The sequence below is a fragment of the Balaenoptera physalus genome (assembly GCF_965194825.1).
Source record: "Balaenoptera physalus genome assembly, chromosome: 18".
NCBI lineage: Eukaryota > Metazoa > Chordata > Mammalia > Artiodactyla > Balaenopteridae > Balaenoptera > Balaenoptera physalus.
The window spans coordinates 56,465,879-56,483,777 of record NC_138899.1 but is presented as its reverse complement, the minus strand read 5'-3'; the positions used below and the strand labels follow the sequence as shown (position 1 = coordinate 56,483,777).

The window sequence follows — 17,899 nt, the reverse complement described above, 5'->3', positions numbered from 1 at the left end:
AGGACCCATTTTACTTCAAGTTTACTTACCATTTATATTTCAGTAATACTGTATAACTGTATAGTCAATTATATAATTGTATACTGTATAACTATATTCAATTATACAATATAACTGTATATTCAACTCCTTTCTTGCAAAACAACATGTAATGGCTATTCTTCTTGAAAATAGCTATCTGCCGCTGCCAGTTAAAATCAAGAAAGCCAATCCACTTGTTAGGTATCTAAGATCACAATAAAACTTTAAGCCTCAAAATAGACAGCTTAAATTATACAGTCAAAATTTTTTTATGAACTGAAAAAATTTCCAAGTTCAACCACCTTCTCCTGATTTAAATATTTTCTTCTAAGTCATAATTTGACCAGGATTGAAAAAGCTTTGTTTCTGCTAACAAAATCTAACCTGGGCAAATGTTGTGACTATTGTATATTTCCTAAATTACTGCCCTTATCCAGCTTTTCTTATGTATGAGTTAAAAGAATTCTTTATTAACCTTAAAGACAAAGCCCTACAAACCACATCTGATACACAATTTTTCACAGTATAAATACAGATTCCACTTAAAATGTTACTGTAACATGAAAGGCACTGAAACTGTCTTTTCGGATTTTTTTTTTAATCCAAATTAGAAAGCTAAGCACAATACTTTATCAACAAGGACCAAAATTGTTGGATTAATTTCTAATAAATGTACAATTAACAGTGACAATTTTGGTTCCAAAGGAGCTAGCTAGAGATAAGTTGTCCAAGAACTATGACACTAAAATGAAACTAGGTAACTTCTTGCAGAGATGAGGTGTGACCCGTGGGGATGGTGGAGAGAACGACCAGTTCTTGAAAACCTCTCTGAACCAAGCACTTTACAAACTTTATCATTTAATTAAAGAACACAGCAACTCCTTAAGTATTATCTTCCCCAACTTTATGATCCAGAAACAGATTCAGGTAGTTGCTCAAGCAAATGTGTGATGGAGTCAGGATTCCAAACCAGGCCTGATTCCAAAGCAATGCTCCTTTCCCTATACCAGTATTTCCCAAAGAGTGGTGCCCACGGTGGAACAAGAGATGATTACAGCTAATTCACCAACTGAAACTTTTTAAGTTAGATTTTAATTTTATGTGTTTTATAAAAACTATACTAGCACAAATCTGTAGTTTTTACGAAAAACAAAAAAAGTAACCAAATTTACTGGAAAATATTTTTAAAATAACACTATAGGTGTTATGTAGATTTGGCAAAAATTGTGAAGGGGATTAATAAATGTCAGCAGACATTATACTATACTGTGATACCTTCCTAGGTATAGGAATACCTAGGAAAAGTATTGGGTTGGTCAAAAAGTTTGTTCGGGTTTTTCTGTAAGATGTTATGGAAAAACCCGAAAGAACTTTCTGGCCAACCCAATACTTGCTTTTATTTTCTTCTCCCCAAATTTAACTGTTTTTAAACAAACAAAAAATGAATTCATGAACATCATTACAATTACCATTAACTGTTGATCAGCATGTCTGAAAAATACTAACTCTGGGCTTCCCCGGTGGCGCAGTGGTTGAGAATCTGCCTGTTAATGCAGGGGACACGGGTTTGAGCCCTGGTCTGGGAAGATCCCACACGCCGCGGAGCAACTAGGCCCGTGAGCCACAACTACTGAGCCTGCGCGTCTGGAGCCTGTGCTCCGCAACAAGAGAGGCCGCAATAGTGAGAGGCCCGCGCACCGCGATGAAGAGTGGCCCCCGCTTGCCACAACTAGAGAAAGCCCTCGCACAGAAACAAAGACCCAACACAGCCAAAAATAAATAAATAAATAAATAAGTAAATTTAAAAAAATATATATTAACTCATAAAAAGTCATTCCAGAACAACAAACCCTTTGCTTTAAAAAAAAAAAAAAAAAAAAAAAAACTAACTCTGATACTGTTACCACTGCAAATAATGCCTTCTGGAATTTTTAAAGATAGAATTGTTATTGACTCATTTTTTTCCTTTTCGTGAGAAATCCAGGATTCTCACAAAGAAACATTCTTAATGTAGTCCTTCTATTACTTAGAGCATCTAAGAAAAAAATTCCTTATATTGCCCTGAAATACAAATCAAACTCTTGCTTTCCTTGCCAATTACTCCCCTATATCACCTTCTGAAACACCTAGTTTTCCAAAAGTATATATGAAATGAAGCATTTTTAGAATCATTTTGCTTGACTATTAACTGTGAAGCCATTTTTACAATGATGTTTAGCTTCATTTTTTTCCTAACTTACCTTCACAATTACAGTTAGGTAGTAAACAGATACAAAACTCAAATTTTATACCTGCCTGAGTTAATGAAAAATAAAGAAAGAACCAAAGATACCTTACAGATAATATATTCCAGGATCAAAATCTAGTTTACCCACCACCTCCACCAACAAATTATCGTTGTTTCCCACTAACAACGGCCAAACAATTTAGTACTTCCCGTAGAAATATTCCAATGAAGTTCATGATGATTCTCTTTCTTCACTGAACAGGCCAAGTTTTTTGTAACTCTTTGGGCCTACTGTCACCAGCTTCTAAAGGGCACACATACCTCTACACGTTCTTTAACTGAATGAGGATCTTGGAATATTTTCATAGTATGGGCAGATTTAACACAAAAAAATGTCCTCTGGGAAACAGCCTACCTTCCCTTCCTGTGTATGGACACCCATACACTTTCTGTTGAGACATCTATGCTTCATCCAGTCAGTCTCGTCAAGTACTCAGTTTCCATGTTCTGACTCATATTCACTGCACCTGTGCACTGATGTCCAGCTTCAATGGAATCAAATGCACCTGTAACAACCCACGCAAACCTTGATGATTCACTGCCTTCACTCAACAGTCTGACACAGTGAATAGCTACAGATCAAAACTGCAAGGTACTTTCCATTCTAGGTGAAAATGGAAGCCCAGAATTAATTTCCACCTCTTATTTAGGGTCATTCTGGTTTCTTTTAAAACACTAAAACAATATTTTTTAATGTATATACTGTAGCCTTGACAGTTGAACTAAAATTAAATAAAAACTGATTTTACTCAGTATCTTTCTGTGCAAATATAGATCTTTATCCTTAGAAAAAACATTTTTCTCATCGATTAAATCTGCAAAGTAAAAAACAAAAATACAGAACACTAAGCACATGTTAGGAAAAAAAAACTGGAAAAAGATGAGCAAATTAAACCTAAACCAGCATAAGTAAGGGTATAATAAAGGTCAGATTTGGGAACTAATAAAATAGAAAAGGGGGGTGGGGAAATCAACAAATCCAAAACTTGGCCTTTGGAAAAGACTGACAAAAGTGCCAAACCTTTAGCTAGGCTGACCAAGAAAAAAAGAAGACTCAAGTTATTAAAACTAAAAATGAAAGAAGAGACATTACTTACTACTGACTTGAAATAAAATGATTATAAAGGAATATGATGAACATATATGCCAATACTGGATAACTTAAATGGACAAATTTCTAGAAACACAAATTTCAGAAACCAAATAAGAAGAAATAGAAGATATAAATAAACCAATAACAAGTAAAGAGTTTCAACAGGTAATCAAAAACTACCCACAAAGAAAAGTCCAAGCCCAGATAGTTTCACTGGTAAATTCTACCAAATATTTAATACCAATACCAATCTTCACAAACTTTTCAAAAAAAAAACAAAAACAAAAAACAGGAGAGAACACTTCCCAACTCATTATAAGGCCATTATTACCCTGATATCAAAACCAGACAAAGACATCACAAGAAAACTACAGTCCAGTATCTGTTAGAAATATAGATGCAAAAATCTTTAATAAAATACCAGCAAATTGAACCTAGCAACATATATAAAGAATTATACAGCACAACCGAGTGGGTTTTATCCCACTAATGCCAGGTTGTTTAACATCTGAAAATCAATTAATGTAATATACAATATCAACAGAATAAAAATAATAAACACATGATCATCTCAACAGACAAAGAAAAACCATTCGACTCAATCCAACACCCTTTCACAATAAAAATGCTCAGCAAACTAGGAGTAGGAGGGAACTTCCTCAACATTATAACGGGCATATACAAAAAAATCCATAGTTAACACAATATTTAATGGAGAAAGACTAGATGCTTTCCCACTGAGATCAAGAACAAAACAAAAATGTCAATTCTCATCATTTCTATTCAACATTGACTGGAGGTTCTAGACAGGGCAATTAGTCAAGAAAATGAATAAAAAGGATACAAACTGGAAAGGAAGAAATAAAACTTTCTATTTGCAGATGACAGAAATTCATTACACCAACTATAACAACTAATAAACAAGTTCATCAAGGTTACAGAATATAAGAACAATATACAAAAATCTACTGTATTTTATATACTAGCAATAAAAAAAACCTGAAAATTAACTTTAAGAAAATAATTCCAATCCAAAGAACACAAAAACACTAATCCAAAAAGATAGATGCACACCTATGGTCACTGCAGGATTATTTACAATAGCCAAAATATGGAAACAACTTAGATGTCCATCAATGGATGAATGGATAAAGATGTGGTGTATATATACAGTGGACTATTTACTCAGCCATAATGAAGTCTTGCCATTTGCAACAACATGGATGGACCTCGACGGTATTATGCTAAGTGAAATGAATCAGACAGAGACAAATGTCACATGATTGCACTCATATGTGGAATCTTAAAAAAAATTTTAAAAAACAGATTAGTGGTTACCAGAGGGGAAGGCAGTTAGGGGGTGGGTGTGAAATGGGCGAAGGTACGGCAGAAGGGTCAACTGTATGGTGATGGATGGTAAGTAGGCTTGTAGTGGTGAACAATTTATACTGTACACAGATGTCAAATTATAATTGGCCCTATATAAGTTTTCAGGATGTACACCTGAAACTATATAATAAAAAAAAGCAAAGAAAATACTTCCATCTAGCATAGCATAAAAAAATAAAATACTTAGGAATAAATCTAACAAAAGATGTATAAGACTTATAAACTGAAAACTACAAAAAAAATTGTTGAAAGAAATTAAAGACAATCTAAATAAATGGAAAATTTCCAATGTTCATAGACTGAAAGACTTAATAGTGTTAAGATGGAAATACTTCCCAAAGCGATCTACAGATTCAATGCAATCCCTATAAAATCCCAGCTGGCTTCTTTGTAGAAGCTGAAAAACTGATCCTAAAATTCAAATGGAAATAAAATAAATCCTTAATGGTCAAAAGAATATTAAAAAAAAAAAAAAAGTAGGAAGATTCACACTTCCTAATTTCAAAATTTACCCCAAAGCTACAGTAATCAAGACAGTGTGATACTAGCCTAAGGACAGGCATACAGATCAGTGGAACAGAAATGAGAGTCCAGAAATGAACCCTCACATTTATGATCAATTTACTTTCAACAAGGCTGTCAAGACTTTCAATGGAAAAAAAAAAAACAAATGGTGCTGGGAAACTGGACAAACACATGCAAAAGAATGAAGCTGGGCTCCCACCTCACACCATATACAAAAATGAACGCAAAATGAATCAAAGACTTTAATGTAAGAACCAAAAGTATAAAACTCTTAGAAGTAAATATGTGTAAATCTTCATGACCCCGAATTTGGAAATTGGTTTCTTTTTTTTTTTTTGGAAATTGGTTTCTTATATACAACACAAAAGCACAAGCAACACAAGGGAAAAAAGATAAAATGGGCTTCATCAAGACACTTTCAAGAAAGTGGAAAGACAATCCACAGAATGGTAGAAAATATTTCCAAATCATGTATCTGATAAGAAACCTGTACCTAGAATATATTTTTAAACTTACAACTAATAATGAAGAGACAAATAACCCAATTAAAAACTGGGCGAAGAACCTGAACTGACATTTCTCCAAGGAAGATATACAAATGGCCAACAAGCGCTTGAAATAATGCTCAAAATAATCAGTCATCAAGGAAATGCAAACGAAAACCACAAGGAGATACCACTTCACACCCACTAGGATGGCTATAATCAAATATCATATAATAACAAGTGGATTGTTGGTGAGGCTGTATTGCAATCAGAATCCTTATACACTGCTTGTGGGAATGTAAAATGGTGAAGGTACTTTGGAAAAGAGTCTGACAGTTTTTAAAAAGTTTAAACATGGAGTTACCATTTGACCTAGCAATTCCACTCCCGGGTATATGCACCCAAGAGAAATGAAAACAAGTACATGCAAAAACTTGTACACAAATGTTCACAGCATTATTCATACCAAAAGGTACAAACAACCAAAATGTCCATCAACTGATAGATAAAATGTAGTATAGCCATACAACTGGACATTATTTGGACATAAAAGGGGATGAAGTACTCATGCTACCACACAGGTGAAAATATTTATGCTAAGTATAAGAAGCTAGAGAAAAAAAGGCCACATATTGTTTGATTCTGTTTGTATGAAATACTCAGAATAGGCAAATCCATAAACAGAAAGAAGACTAGTGGCTGCCTGATTGGGGGAGTGAGGCGGGCAGATATGAATGGGGTTTCTTTTTCGGGTGATGAAAATTTTCTAAAATTACCGTGGTGATGGTTGCAAAACTCTGAATATACTAAAAATCAGTGAATTTGTAAACTTCAAATAGGTCAATTTTATTGTATGTGAACTGCATCTCAATAAAGCTATTAACAGAACAACAAAGATACTGGGGGTAAGCGGCTGACGTCTAAGTGGTAGAGGCCAAGGACACTGCCAAATATCCTGTGACGCACAGGACAGCCCCTAGAATTACGCAGCCCAACACGTTGGTGACGCGGTTCTTTGCTGTGGGGGGCTGCCCTGTGCACTGAAGAGTGTTCAGCAGCGTCCCCGGGCTCCACCCACATTAGGTATCAGTAGCACACCCACCAGCTGACAACCACAACATCTCCAGACAGTGCAGAATGTCCCCTGGGGGACAAAATTCCCTCCCCCGCCCCACCTTGAGAAGCACTGCTCAAGAGGAAGAGGACTTTCCAAACTGTTTCTAAAACAATAGGTGAACTTCCACAATAGAAATAAAGATCAGCAAATCTGGTTACATTAAATTTTGGCTTCTTTATGTTTAAAAAAAAAATCTCATTAGAAAAGCAAACGTAAGAAAAGAAAATATTTAACACTGCCTAATGCTGGTGAGGGCACAGTGAACCTTTCACACACTTTGGTAGTGGCAATACAAATTGATGTTTACAAGAATAACAAAATGTTCATACCTTTTACCCATTAATTTATTCTGAGAATTTATGAGGCAAAAAATCCTAAGTAAAGCTATATGTACAAAGATATACTTTTATAACTGCAAAAACTTTGAAAATCAAAGTTCAATTGGAGGTATGATTTTGATAAAAGACTATACTGTCATTAAAAAGAAGATATTGAAGACTACATAACACATTAAGTGCTTGTGAAATTGCTGGGGGGAAAAAACCAAAATATTTATGGTCAAAATTCACAATTTAAAATGCTGGAGACATTTTTTAAATACTTTTTGACACTTGTACTATATCCTAAGCTAACTTCAAAAGATAATTTTATTTTCATGGTACCTGACATGCAGTATTCTTTAAGACTTGGAAGTTTACAAAACTATAATTGTTTATCAGCCTTAACTCTTTGAAATCCTTCGAGAGCTAAAATGCAGCCCTTAGCTAAAAACAGGACTCACTGCGGATTAGAAATATGCAAATTTTAAAATGCCCTCTTGAGTAATCACAAATATGTGACCAAAATGATTTGAGAATCATTTTTTCTCACTATACTAAGTTCTGACAACTTAAACTCAATTTTCTGCAGTTTAATTCAATTCTCAAAAACACATGGTAAACATTCCTGTTGCGTGCTCAAAAATTAACACTAAAGAGATGTCAAAGGTTCCCATATAGATGAATGCATTCTCACTGCCTTCTTTAAAAACACAATTTCCAAGCTTTAAAAAATAAAATACCAACAAATGCTTAACACCTTTAAGATGGTAATTTTCGATCAATATTGGAGGGATTTTTTTTTTTTAAGTCTATGCCTCTTATGAAAACTGAGAAAGCCAGTGAAAGCCCAGTGATAGCTTAAGAGGAACAAATTCTGTAAGGAATTCTGTAAGGAACAAATTCTGTCTTCAGTACTTGCTGTAAGACAGTATTACAAAAGCACTACTCTATTCTCATTCACATACATGTTCTTTATTATTTCCGACATTTTATCTCATCTTTCTTCTCTGTCACCCTTGCCTAAATGAGTAAGAGAAGAATTTTGGCAAATGCTAATTTAAGTAACCTACAAAAATTACTGGTAGGCACTGCTACATGTTTTCATATGAATCAATCACTATCAAAAAAAATCAACAGAAAAAAATCAATTGCAGAAAAAAATCGATAGCAGTACCATTGCAATCAAATAAAGCATACTACAGACATTAAATAATTGTAAGTTTTGTTTGTTTGTTTGTTTTAATGTAAATGACACTTTTTACTAGTCGGGTACTATAGGTCTCTTTCCCGAAGTGGGGATCTGCCCAATTGGCAAGGAGACTGGGTGCACCAATGGTAGGAACAGAGTACAGAAGTTCTGTTAGCCATCCTCAGCCACTCCCCTCTAGATATTATCAGTTGTCCCTTTTAGTTTATGAAACCTGCTGCCAAAGGAAGAAAGTGTCAATCAGTTATACCTAACACTGACTTTTTTCAATATTTTATTATTCACAATTATTACTAATTTACAAATAATTATGGGTCAAAACTAAATAAACATGAAGTGATATAGGTTTAACTAAAAATATTTTAGCATTTCTAATAAAATCTTTTCCTTATCCACTAGTAACTTTCAAAAACTGATCACAGAAAAGAATACAAGATTTTAGACCTTAATAAATAAGAAGCAATGCTTGGAAATAGAAGTATAACTTATTTTCTATTAACTTTTAATTTTCTAATTATCTCTCTAATATAAAACCAAGTCTATTTCCTAATTTAAAAAAGCATAAAGTGATTCTCTTCATTCGAAAACTAGTTAAAACTACATTAAAATGTAGCCTATTAGTTAAAACTAACAGCGCCAAATGACATTTTACTGTTGCAGTAACAATTTTCCATGCTCTAACTTTAAAAGCAAACATAACAAATTTAAAAATCCACAGTCATACCATAAAATAATAGATAATTAATCATGAAATAGTTAAATATAGACCTCTGGTGACAATAGGTCAAACTTAAAATCCCACTAGACAAGTATACCCATTAAAAACAACAACCTTTATTTTAGTGCTTTTATAAACCCTTTACTCGGTAAATTTCAGATTGACATTTCCTTTGATACTACTTATAGTACATGCATAAAATTTCAGTTCATCTATTATTAGATTAAGGTGCACACCATTACTAGAATAGAGAAAATGATTGAATCATAGCATACTATTTACATGGAAATTTTTCTATAATAATTAAGTTAGTAAAAAGACTACAATTGAATAAAGACCAAATTTTACCTTTTCTGTATTGTAATATAAAGATTTCAAAGTAGTAAACAAGGGTGGGCAGCCTTTACTGAAGTTAACCCTCAGGAACTTATCCATTAGTTCTCTAAATTTTTCACCTAGAAACAAAAGTGTACTTTGTTATACTTCGACTGATGCAAACAGTTTACAAAATTATTTCATAAATAAAAATAAAACTCCTTCAGAAACAATGATTCCCCTATCCAATGTTTAAACCCAAAAAGTCAGTCAGCATTATTTGTTACCGCCAAAAAGCATAACAACAAATATCTCGGTTCGGTTGGCAAGTGTATTTTCCCTAGATGTAGATTCAAAATATCTTCAAGGAACACTTCAAAAGATAGGTAAACAAAATGACTGTGCAGCTTTGAGGAAAAGTAACCTACTATCTATTCTGAATACAGTCCCGATAGGAAGTACCTTTCCTAATCTCACTGACCAGCAGAGGCTCAATCCTACTATCTCAATCCTACATCTCAGAAGGCACTCTGCAAACTATATAAGGATTCTACTGTAACCAGCACTATATTTAAGTAGCAGTCAAAATATCTTTTTAAACACTAACACGGTATTTACAAATGTTTTCCGAATCAACTAGTGATTTACTTCAACAGTCATTCATTCCACAATCATCTAATCAAGCACCTACTATGTGCCAGGCATTGTTCCAGGTATCCAGGATATAGCCGTGATTAAAACAAAAAAATTTTTTTTAATTCTGCCCTCATGGAAATTATTAACATTCTAGTGGGTGAGATAGACAATAAGTAAAATAACATCCATAAGACATCAGACAGAGCCCTGAGGCATGCTAACATTAGAATTAAATAAATACCCTATTTGTAACATCAAGTAAATAAATCTCCTATTATTGCTAAGCCCTTACCAAAAAGTTTCAGTGTCACTTTTTAAAAGCAGAAAAAATTGAAAAAAATTAATTTTAAATACAAAAGCTCTAACTTTTTGACAATAAGGGTTAATATGTAAGGACATGGATTTGCCCACTCAAAAGAAAAAAAAAAGATACATATATGTCATGAATGTTTTAAGCTAAAGTAAGACTACTGAAATGACCTTTCTTAAGGTTTCTTTATGTATCACATTTTACCAAAATACTCAACAACCCAAGTGGTTATTTTTATTTGTTGTGACTGACACTACTGAACAAAACATGCATACTCAACATATTGCAGATGTCATAAAAATTAAGAGGAGAAATTTAAATTTTATTGAGTGAAAATTTTATCTAATATTTGTTACCTCAACTTACTACGAAGACTGTTTTCAGATGATCTCTAATCTTTATAACAGAGTAAGTGCTGGAAAGATTTGATCTCTAAAACTATTTTTGAATTTTAAGGAAGTAATCATGTATATTCAACCCAGAGTGGTATTTTGTGTTCCTTCGGTATACTCTGTATATAATCTTTTGAAAATCACAGATTATCAAGACTGCACAAAATTTCACTCTGGGTTAAATATATATCATTACTTCCTTAAAAATCAAAAAGTCTCGGAGATCAAATCTTTCCAGCACTTCCTCTGATATAAAGCAAAGGTTAACAGTATTGTGGCAGGCAGTCAGGGATGTTGTTGTTTACTTCGTGTGTGACACTGTCCACTAAAAATCTCAATTTCTCCACTGTAAGATGTCGGTAACGCCACCAGCCTCAAGAGTACTCTTTCATGACTCACACAAGATGAAAAGTATATAGCGTAAGCACACAGTAACCACTCAATAAATGTTGTCTATCATTTACACCTTGACATCTGACAGCTATTGTATTTCTATAGTTAAGAATGTTTTTCACATTTGCTATCATCTACTGAGAAAACATGCATTTTACCTTCATGTCAGAGGCTACTCTGAACTCCTCTTCAACTTTCTCAATCTATTCAGATCATACTGGCAATTTTACTTAAAAGACAATGTACTCAGCTCTCAAGTATCCACTACATTGAAAGCCTCTTCTCCCATTAAACTTTTATTTCAACTGTGCAGCTAGCTATGATAAAGAATGAGGAAGGTCTTATATACTGATATAGGACTGAACTCCAGATACAGAGTTAAGTGAAAAGGAAAACAAGGTGCAGAACAATCTATGTTACTTTTGTACAAAAGGGGGAGGAAAAAGGAAAACTACACATAAACCCTCAAACACATACTTTTGCTTGTATATGCACAATGTATTTCTGGAAGAGTTAAACCATCTACTAGTAACAGTGGCTGTCTCTGGGGAAGTAAACTTGGTGGCCAGAGGACAGAGACACAGAAAAGACTTTTCAGTTAAAACCTGTTTTGCACCCTTTTATTCAGAACTGTATGAATGCACTGTCTAAACCAGAAGCCTACCCAGCTACTCAACTGCTCAGTCACACACTATATCCCAAAATTACTTACTATTTACCCATTTCATAATTTTTTTCTTTACATATAAGAAAAACGGTTTCACAAAAATAAATAAATAAATAAAATAAATATAAATAAAATAAATATAAATAAAATAAATATAAATAAAATAAAATAAATAAAATAAATAACCTCCCTTCTTCCTAACTATTTTAAAATAACTCTTTAGTCTTTCCTTTAGGGGGTAAAAAAAAAAGCTATCAATCATTATGTGCCTGACTCAGCCATAAAAAGGAACGAAATTGGGTCATTTGTAGAGACATGGATGGATCTAGAGACTATCCTACAGAGTGAAGTAAGTCAGAAAGGAAAAAACAAATATCGTATATTAATGCATATATGTGGAACCTAGAAAAATGGTACAGATGAACCGGTCTGCAGGGCAGAAATAGAGACACAGATGTAGAGAACAAACATATGGACACCAAGGGGGGAAGTGGGGAGGGGCTGGTGGTGGTGGGATGAACTGGGAGATTGGGATTAACATATATACACTAATATGTATAAAATGCATAACTGATAAGAACCTGTTGTATAAAAAAATAAATAAAATTCTAAAATTAAAAAAAAAAATCATTATGTGCCTGTTTAGCACTGCAGCTTGTAAAACAAGTCATCTGACTACAGAGATGCTATGCTAATTCTTCACTAAATGTAGTACAGATTCACATAAAAATTGATATCCCAAAAACCACCACTAAAATAATGAACATAAACAGCAAGATCAGACTGTATCTGATAACCTGGGAATTTACTCTAAATAATGGTGCATGTTCTCACTACAAAAAAGAAATGATAATCATGTGATCTAATGGAGATGTTAGCTAACACTACAGTGATAATAATATTGGAATATATAAAGGTATCAATCAATACATCGTACACCTTAAACTTAAACATTGTATGTCAACTATATCTCAATAAAAAATAAAAACAATCCAATGAAACAAAAATAAAATAGGAGCAAAATGTGGTTAGCATTCTCGTTTAATACTCTGGATTATCTCCTTCCCTCTTTCTCCCTCCTTGGCCAGTGAAGACTAATAGATCACGATGAATTAAACTAGTTATTTTGAAAATTACTGTTTTCACAGCACTTAATATTTCAGGCTGTTGCAGAATCTCCCCAGGACTTTGGCTGTTCACTAATCTGTAGGTAATAAACCTTTTTATCTAAAAACCAGTAAGCCTTTTTCAAAACTTGCATTCTCAAATTCCATCATGTTTCTTGTAAAAGATCTTATTGCCTTTGATAATGCTAAGATACCTTTCTTATTACACATAAAAATATTTCTAAACAGGCAAAAAAACTTCATGAAGTATTCAGCTGTTGCAAAGGTACAATTAAGTAGTTGCACAATTTTATATATGGTCCCCAGAGCTTTGTAAATACATGTATGTTAGAACCTCAAATGATGCTGACCTTGAAGCCCAAGCCATCAAGACCCCTCAACTGAGGCCTAGCTTGTAAAAAGATCCTTTTAGCATTTCAAAGACAATGTCCTAGAGGGTCCAGAATGATTCCACTTTAACCTAAATCACACTTCACATTCAACAGCTGGCTCCAGGTTATCTTTCAGTAACAATATACTTCCTACCTTATACACAAAAGACCACCTATGGTATGATTCTAATTATACAAAATGTCCAAAACCAGCAAGTCCACAGGTACAGAAAGTTAGGTTAGTGGTTGCCTGGTTCAGGGGTTGGGGGCTGGGAGTGACTGCTAATGGACATGAGTTTTCTTTTTGGAGTGACGAAAATTTCCTGAAACCTGGGAGTGATGATGGTTGTGCAACTCCCTGAGCACATTAAAACACGGAGTTGCACACTTTAAAAAGTAAATTTTATGGTATGTGAGTTATATTTCAACAGGCTGTTATTTTTTTTAAAAAGGAGATACAGAAATGTGAGCTCGAGCGTCTTCCAGAAAACGCTTTTACTAGGGAAATGCTCCTCTCTGCACAGTACATCCCACCTTGGAAATTCACAACTCATATACTGAAAGTTCTAGGAAGTCCTGAAGAAGCCTGATTGTTGTGTTTAACCAAAACTTTCCCAAACTCATGTGACTAAAGAACATCTCAGTACATAGGCGTCCTCCCCACCAAGCCTATTAACATCCACTGGGACTTAATGTTCCCTGGAAAACATTAGGAAATCTGCCTACTTCACAAAGCCGAAACAAAACAGGGAGGATCAGAATACTATTCATCATTTACATAAATGAAAGGCACTATTTATTTATTTTTAAATAAATTTGTATCTACTGTCTAATCCAATACACTTCTAAGAGGTATTTCATGTATTTTTAAAGTCAGTCAAATAAAAAGCTTTTAATTTCCATTAATCTTTTGATAAAAAGAAAATAACACAATTACTTAAACAAATATTTCCATTGTAAATGAGAATTCATTAGAAAATATACTCCCCCCCTCGCCCCATGCCTAGAATAGAGATTTTTAAGTTATACTAGCATTCTAGGGTCTGACTTGTATCAAAAGACATGCCAGAAGTCCCAATAAATAATTAATAATATATAGCACTTACAACTAAAAATAAAAGATGACTTTAAGAAAAAGGCACAATTTTGCATAAAATCATCAACAAAGTCATTAACTGAAGAGCTAATATACTCTTTACCTCCTATAAGCTCAATAGCAAATGAGTTCAGCTACATGCTACAACTCAGGTCAAGGTCATGAATATACTATTGTTCAACAGAAGCAAATCATAGAATACATACCACAGTGCTCCAATTTACATAAAGTACAAATGCAGGGTTTTGTTTTTATTTCTAGGGATACAAAATACATGGAGCTCTACAAAAACAATAGCATGATAAAAGGCAAATTTCAAGAATGCAATCAACTCTGAGGAGAGAGGGCCTTGCACAGCATTGGTGATATTCTTTAACACTGTGGTGGGCACAAAAAGCTCACAACTCTTTCTTTGAATTTATGTCCTAAAAGGAAGATCTAGAATGTCAAAACTTCTACCACTTAAATCACAATACCTCGCATATAATTTGTCATCAATTCTAAGGAATTTAATTTACCTTCTAAATACGCTGTTTACTTTTTAAAGTCACATAAGAAAAACAATTTTATATAAATAACTTCTGACACTTAAAACCAACATAAAGCTAACAACATAAATACTCTTAACAACATATGCATAACAAATAAATAACTGATCTCGCCCACCCCCAAGACTGGTGTAGATGTAAACTCTATTCCAGAAACAAGCTTTTAAAATGTGAATGGTGTTGAGTAATTTCAACAAGTAATTATTAGTGTTACAAAAGATATCCTAATATTACCTGGGACAAGATTCAAAGGTAATCTTCTAGGTGAAATTGCTCTGGGGTGCTGCTTACTAATTTCTTCATAAATTTGAAGCCTCTCTTCTAAAGTGCCTATTATCAGTAAATATGCGTCAGATTCAAAGCATCAAAACTTTTATCTATGATAAAATGCTAATAAACTTTAAAAATTATGTTATAAATTAAAAATCACATTATCAGTATTAAAGCTGCTCTCAATTTTTGTAAGAATGACATTAAAAACTCTGTGGCAATGAAATAATCACTAAATCACCATTTTAAACCCAAAGTCCAGAGAAAACCAAAATTTCACCACAACAGAGTCTACATCCAACTCTAATCATATACACACAAGACAGACTCAAGATACACTGCACTTCTCTGATATTCCTGCATGCACAACCCACGAAAAAGAAAATGTTCCTTATAACGTATCTTACATAAATCCTCTACCCCAATATAACCCACATAAACCCAACAAAAGTCTGTAACGCCTATTGATAGGCTTAAAGAAGCAATAGTTTTAGGGTCATGAGTGCAATATTTTAAAAGATGAACTAAGTTGCTAAGGAGGTTTGACACTTAAAATCTTCAATGAAACTCTATTACAAAGAACTCCATTAGTTCATATCCCTGTCCAGGTACCAAAAAAATGAACCCCATTAGAACAGACTTTTAAAGTGGCAATTACTTCTCCCAAAGATTATGATATAAAATATACTTCTAAAAGAAAGTTGTATCTTCCCTGTCAAGACCAACCTAATTTTATAGTACTAAATACAGGATCTATATGTAAACTACAGTAACAATCTGCAGAATCGGATCTGGGTCTAGTTTATTATTCTAAAATAATATCCTGCATAATTTACAAAGAGAGATCACATGCATTATCTTACATAAGCAATAAGATAATTTACAGCAGAATTTTTAAGAAAAAGCAAACCCATTTTTAAACTCTAAGGTTCTAGGTGGATTTTAATTCGGACCACAGAAATAAAATTATTATAAAAATAACCCTTGGTGCTAGCAATCAAGCCACAGTAAATGTAGTGTTCAGTATCAAGATTATAAACACAGCACTTTAAAAAGTAAAGTCCGATTTTGTTTAGACTCCTTCCTTCCCCCAATAATACATTCTGGAGCTCCAATGTGGTTTAATTTTAAAAACTGGGATATGTGAAAAATTATTTTCACGTTCTGTTAATGATTTGGAGACTTCATGAAATATTAAGGACCCTTATACTAAAATTTACAAGAAGCCTATTGCATATTTTTAAAAAGCAGTTCTCATATTTACACCTAATCTTAGAGAATGAGACAAACTATGAGTATAAAAAACATTTTCCCACTACCAGATAAAACAAGTCTTATAAATGTAGTTACACTGAGACAAAAACCAAACCATTTCAATGCCCCATTTGAAGTCACAAGTTGGAGCTCCAGAACCTACCATGGGGGAGAACAGGTCCTAAGGAACCTAAAAAAAGAACTCGTTTTATAATCAATATATTTTATAGTAAGCATGGATCCTGATATATGGAACATATTACATTCATTTTACTAAAGCAGTTAAGGGATTAACATGCCAGTAACTGGTAGTTTAAAGAAAAATCAGTTATCTCACATTTCCAACCTGCAGACACATGACTTTTGTCCTGTTTTTTTTTTTTAAAGACAGACTATTGATCTAATCAATATTTTAATTTTCATTATTTTCTTAAAAACAATTATTTAAGGAACTTTTTAAATAATTTGTGATATTAAATTTTAAATACACACAGAAAACCTGGATTCATGTATACAAGTGATTAAGATACAACAAATAAATTTTTCTCATAGCTCTTCCTACTATTAATGAATATGGGTAGCTACCTACTTACCATACTTTTTAAATTTAAAAATTCTGCTGTTTCAACACCTTCGAGTTTCATAATTATTTCATATTAGTTTCATAATTATTTCAGCCATATACTTACTTACCCATGACTAAATATGATTTTAGCAATATTAACTGCTCCTAAAGATATTTAATTATGAGAATATTAGGGAAATTTTAGAATAATATTCTAGATTTCTGAAAAGAGTCAAGGTTATCAAATTTCAAAAGAAGATGTATACAATTTATTCTACACAAATTAGCCTAGTTTGAAAGTAAAAGAATTGTTTTTATGCTGATGCTATAGACAACATACTCTCAGCAACATTTCTTTGGCCCGATTCTTATTCTTAGAGATTGACACTAACAGTCCTCTTATTCTTTAAAAATACTAAACAATTATGACATTTCCCAGAAGGGGAGTGCCCATTTTCTTCCCCACCACTCTAGTTAGTGTAAATTAGTAACATTTTAATGGATCAAGAAACCTAAAATAATCTGTAAGCATTTATCACTTAAATATAAAAATATCTGAATTCATTTTCACTCCCATGTTTAACCTGTAATTTTCCTAAATGGAAACATGAATGCTAAAACTAAAAATATGCATCCTCAAATATTCTTACAACTTTATATTTTACTATACTTCAAACACTAGCTAAGGGCTTCCCTGGTGGCACAGTGGTTGAGAATCTGCCTGCCAATGCAGGGGACACGGGTTCAAGCCCTGGTCCGGGAAGATCCCACATGCCGCGGAGCAACTAAGCCC

The 17,899-nt window shown here is 33.3% G+C and overlaps 1 protein-coding gene across 10 annotated transcripts in view; it reads right to left on the bottom strand.

Moving 5' to 3' along the window:
* The window catches only part of NAA16 (N-alpha-acetyltransferase 16, NatA auxiliary subunit), a 69,154-nt gene that overhangs the window by 31,863 nt on the left and 19,392 nt on the right, over positions 1 to 17,899 (bottom strand). For 7 of the 10 annotated variants that reach the window (XR_014256400.1, XR_014256401.1, XR_014256402.1 and 4 more), the window contains 2 exons: positions 15,252 to 15,347; positions 9,511 to 9,617 (listed from right to left, as the gene is read on the bottom strand). Coding sequence is in view for 7 of the 10 variants with exons in the window: in XM_082435816.1 (XP_082291942.1) it covers positions 9,511 to 9,617; positions 15,252 to 15,347 (203 nt within the window). In the remaining 3 variants the exon portion in view is untranslated. The remainder of the gene's footprint in view (positions 1 to 9,510; positions 9,618 to 15,251; positions 15,348 to 17,899) is intronic. The other 3 variants (XM_082435818.1, XM_082435821.1, XM_082435817.1) reach the window with 2 other exon arrangements.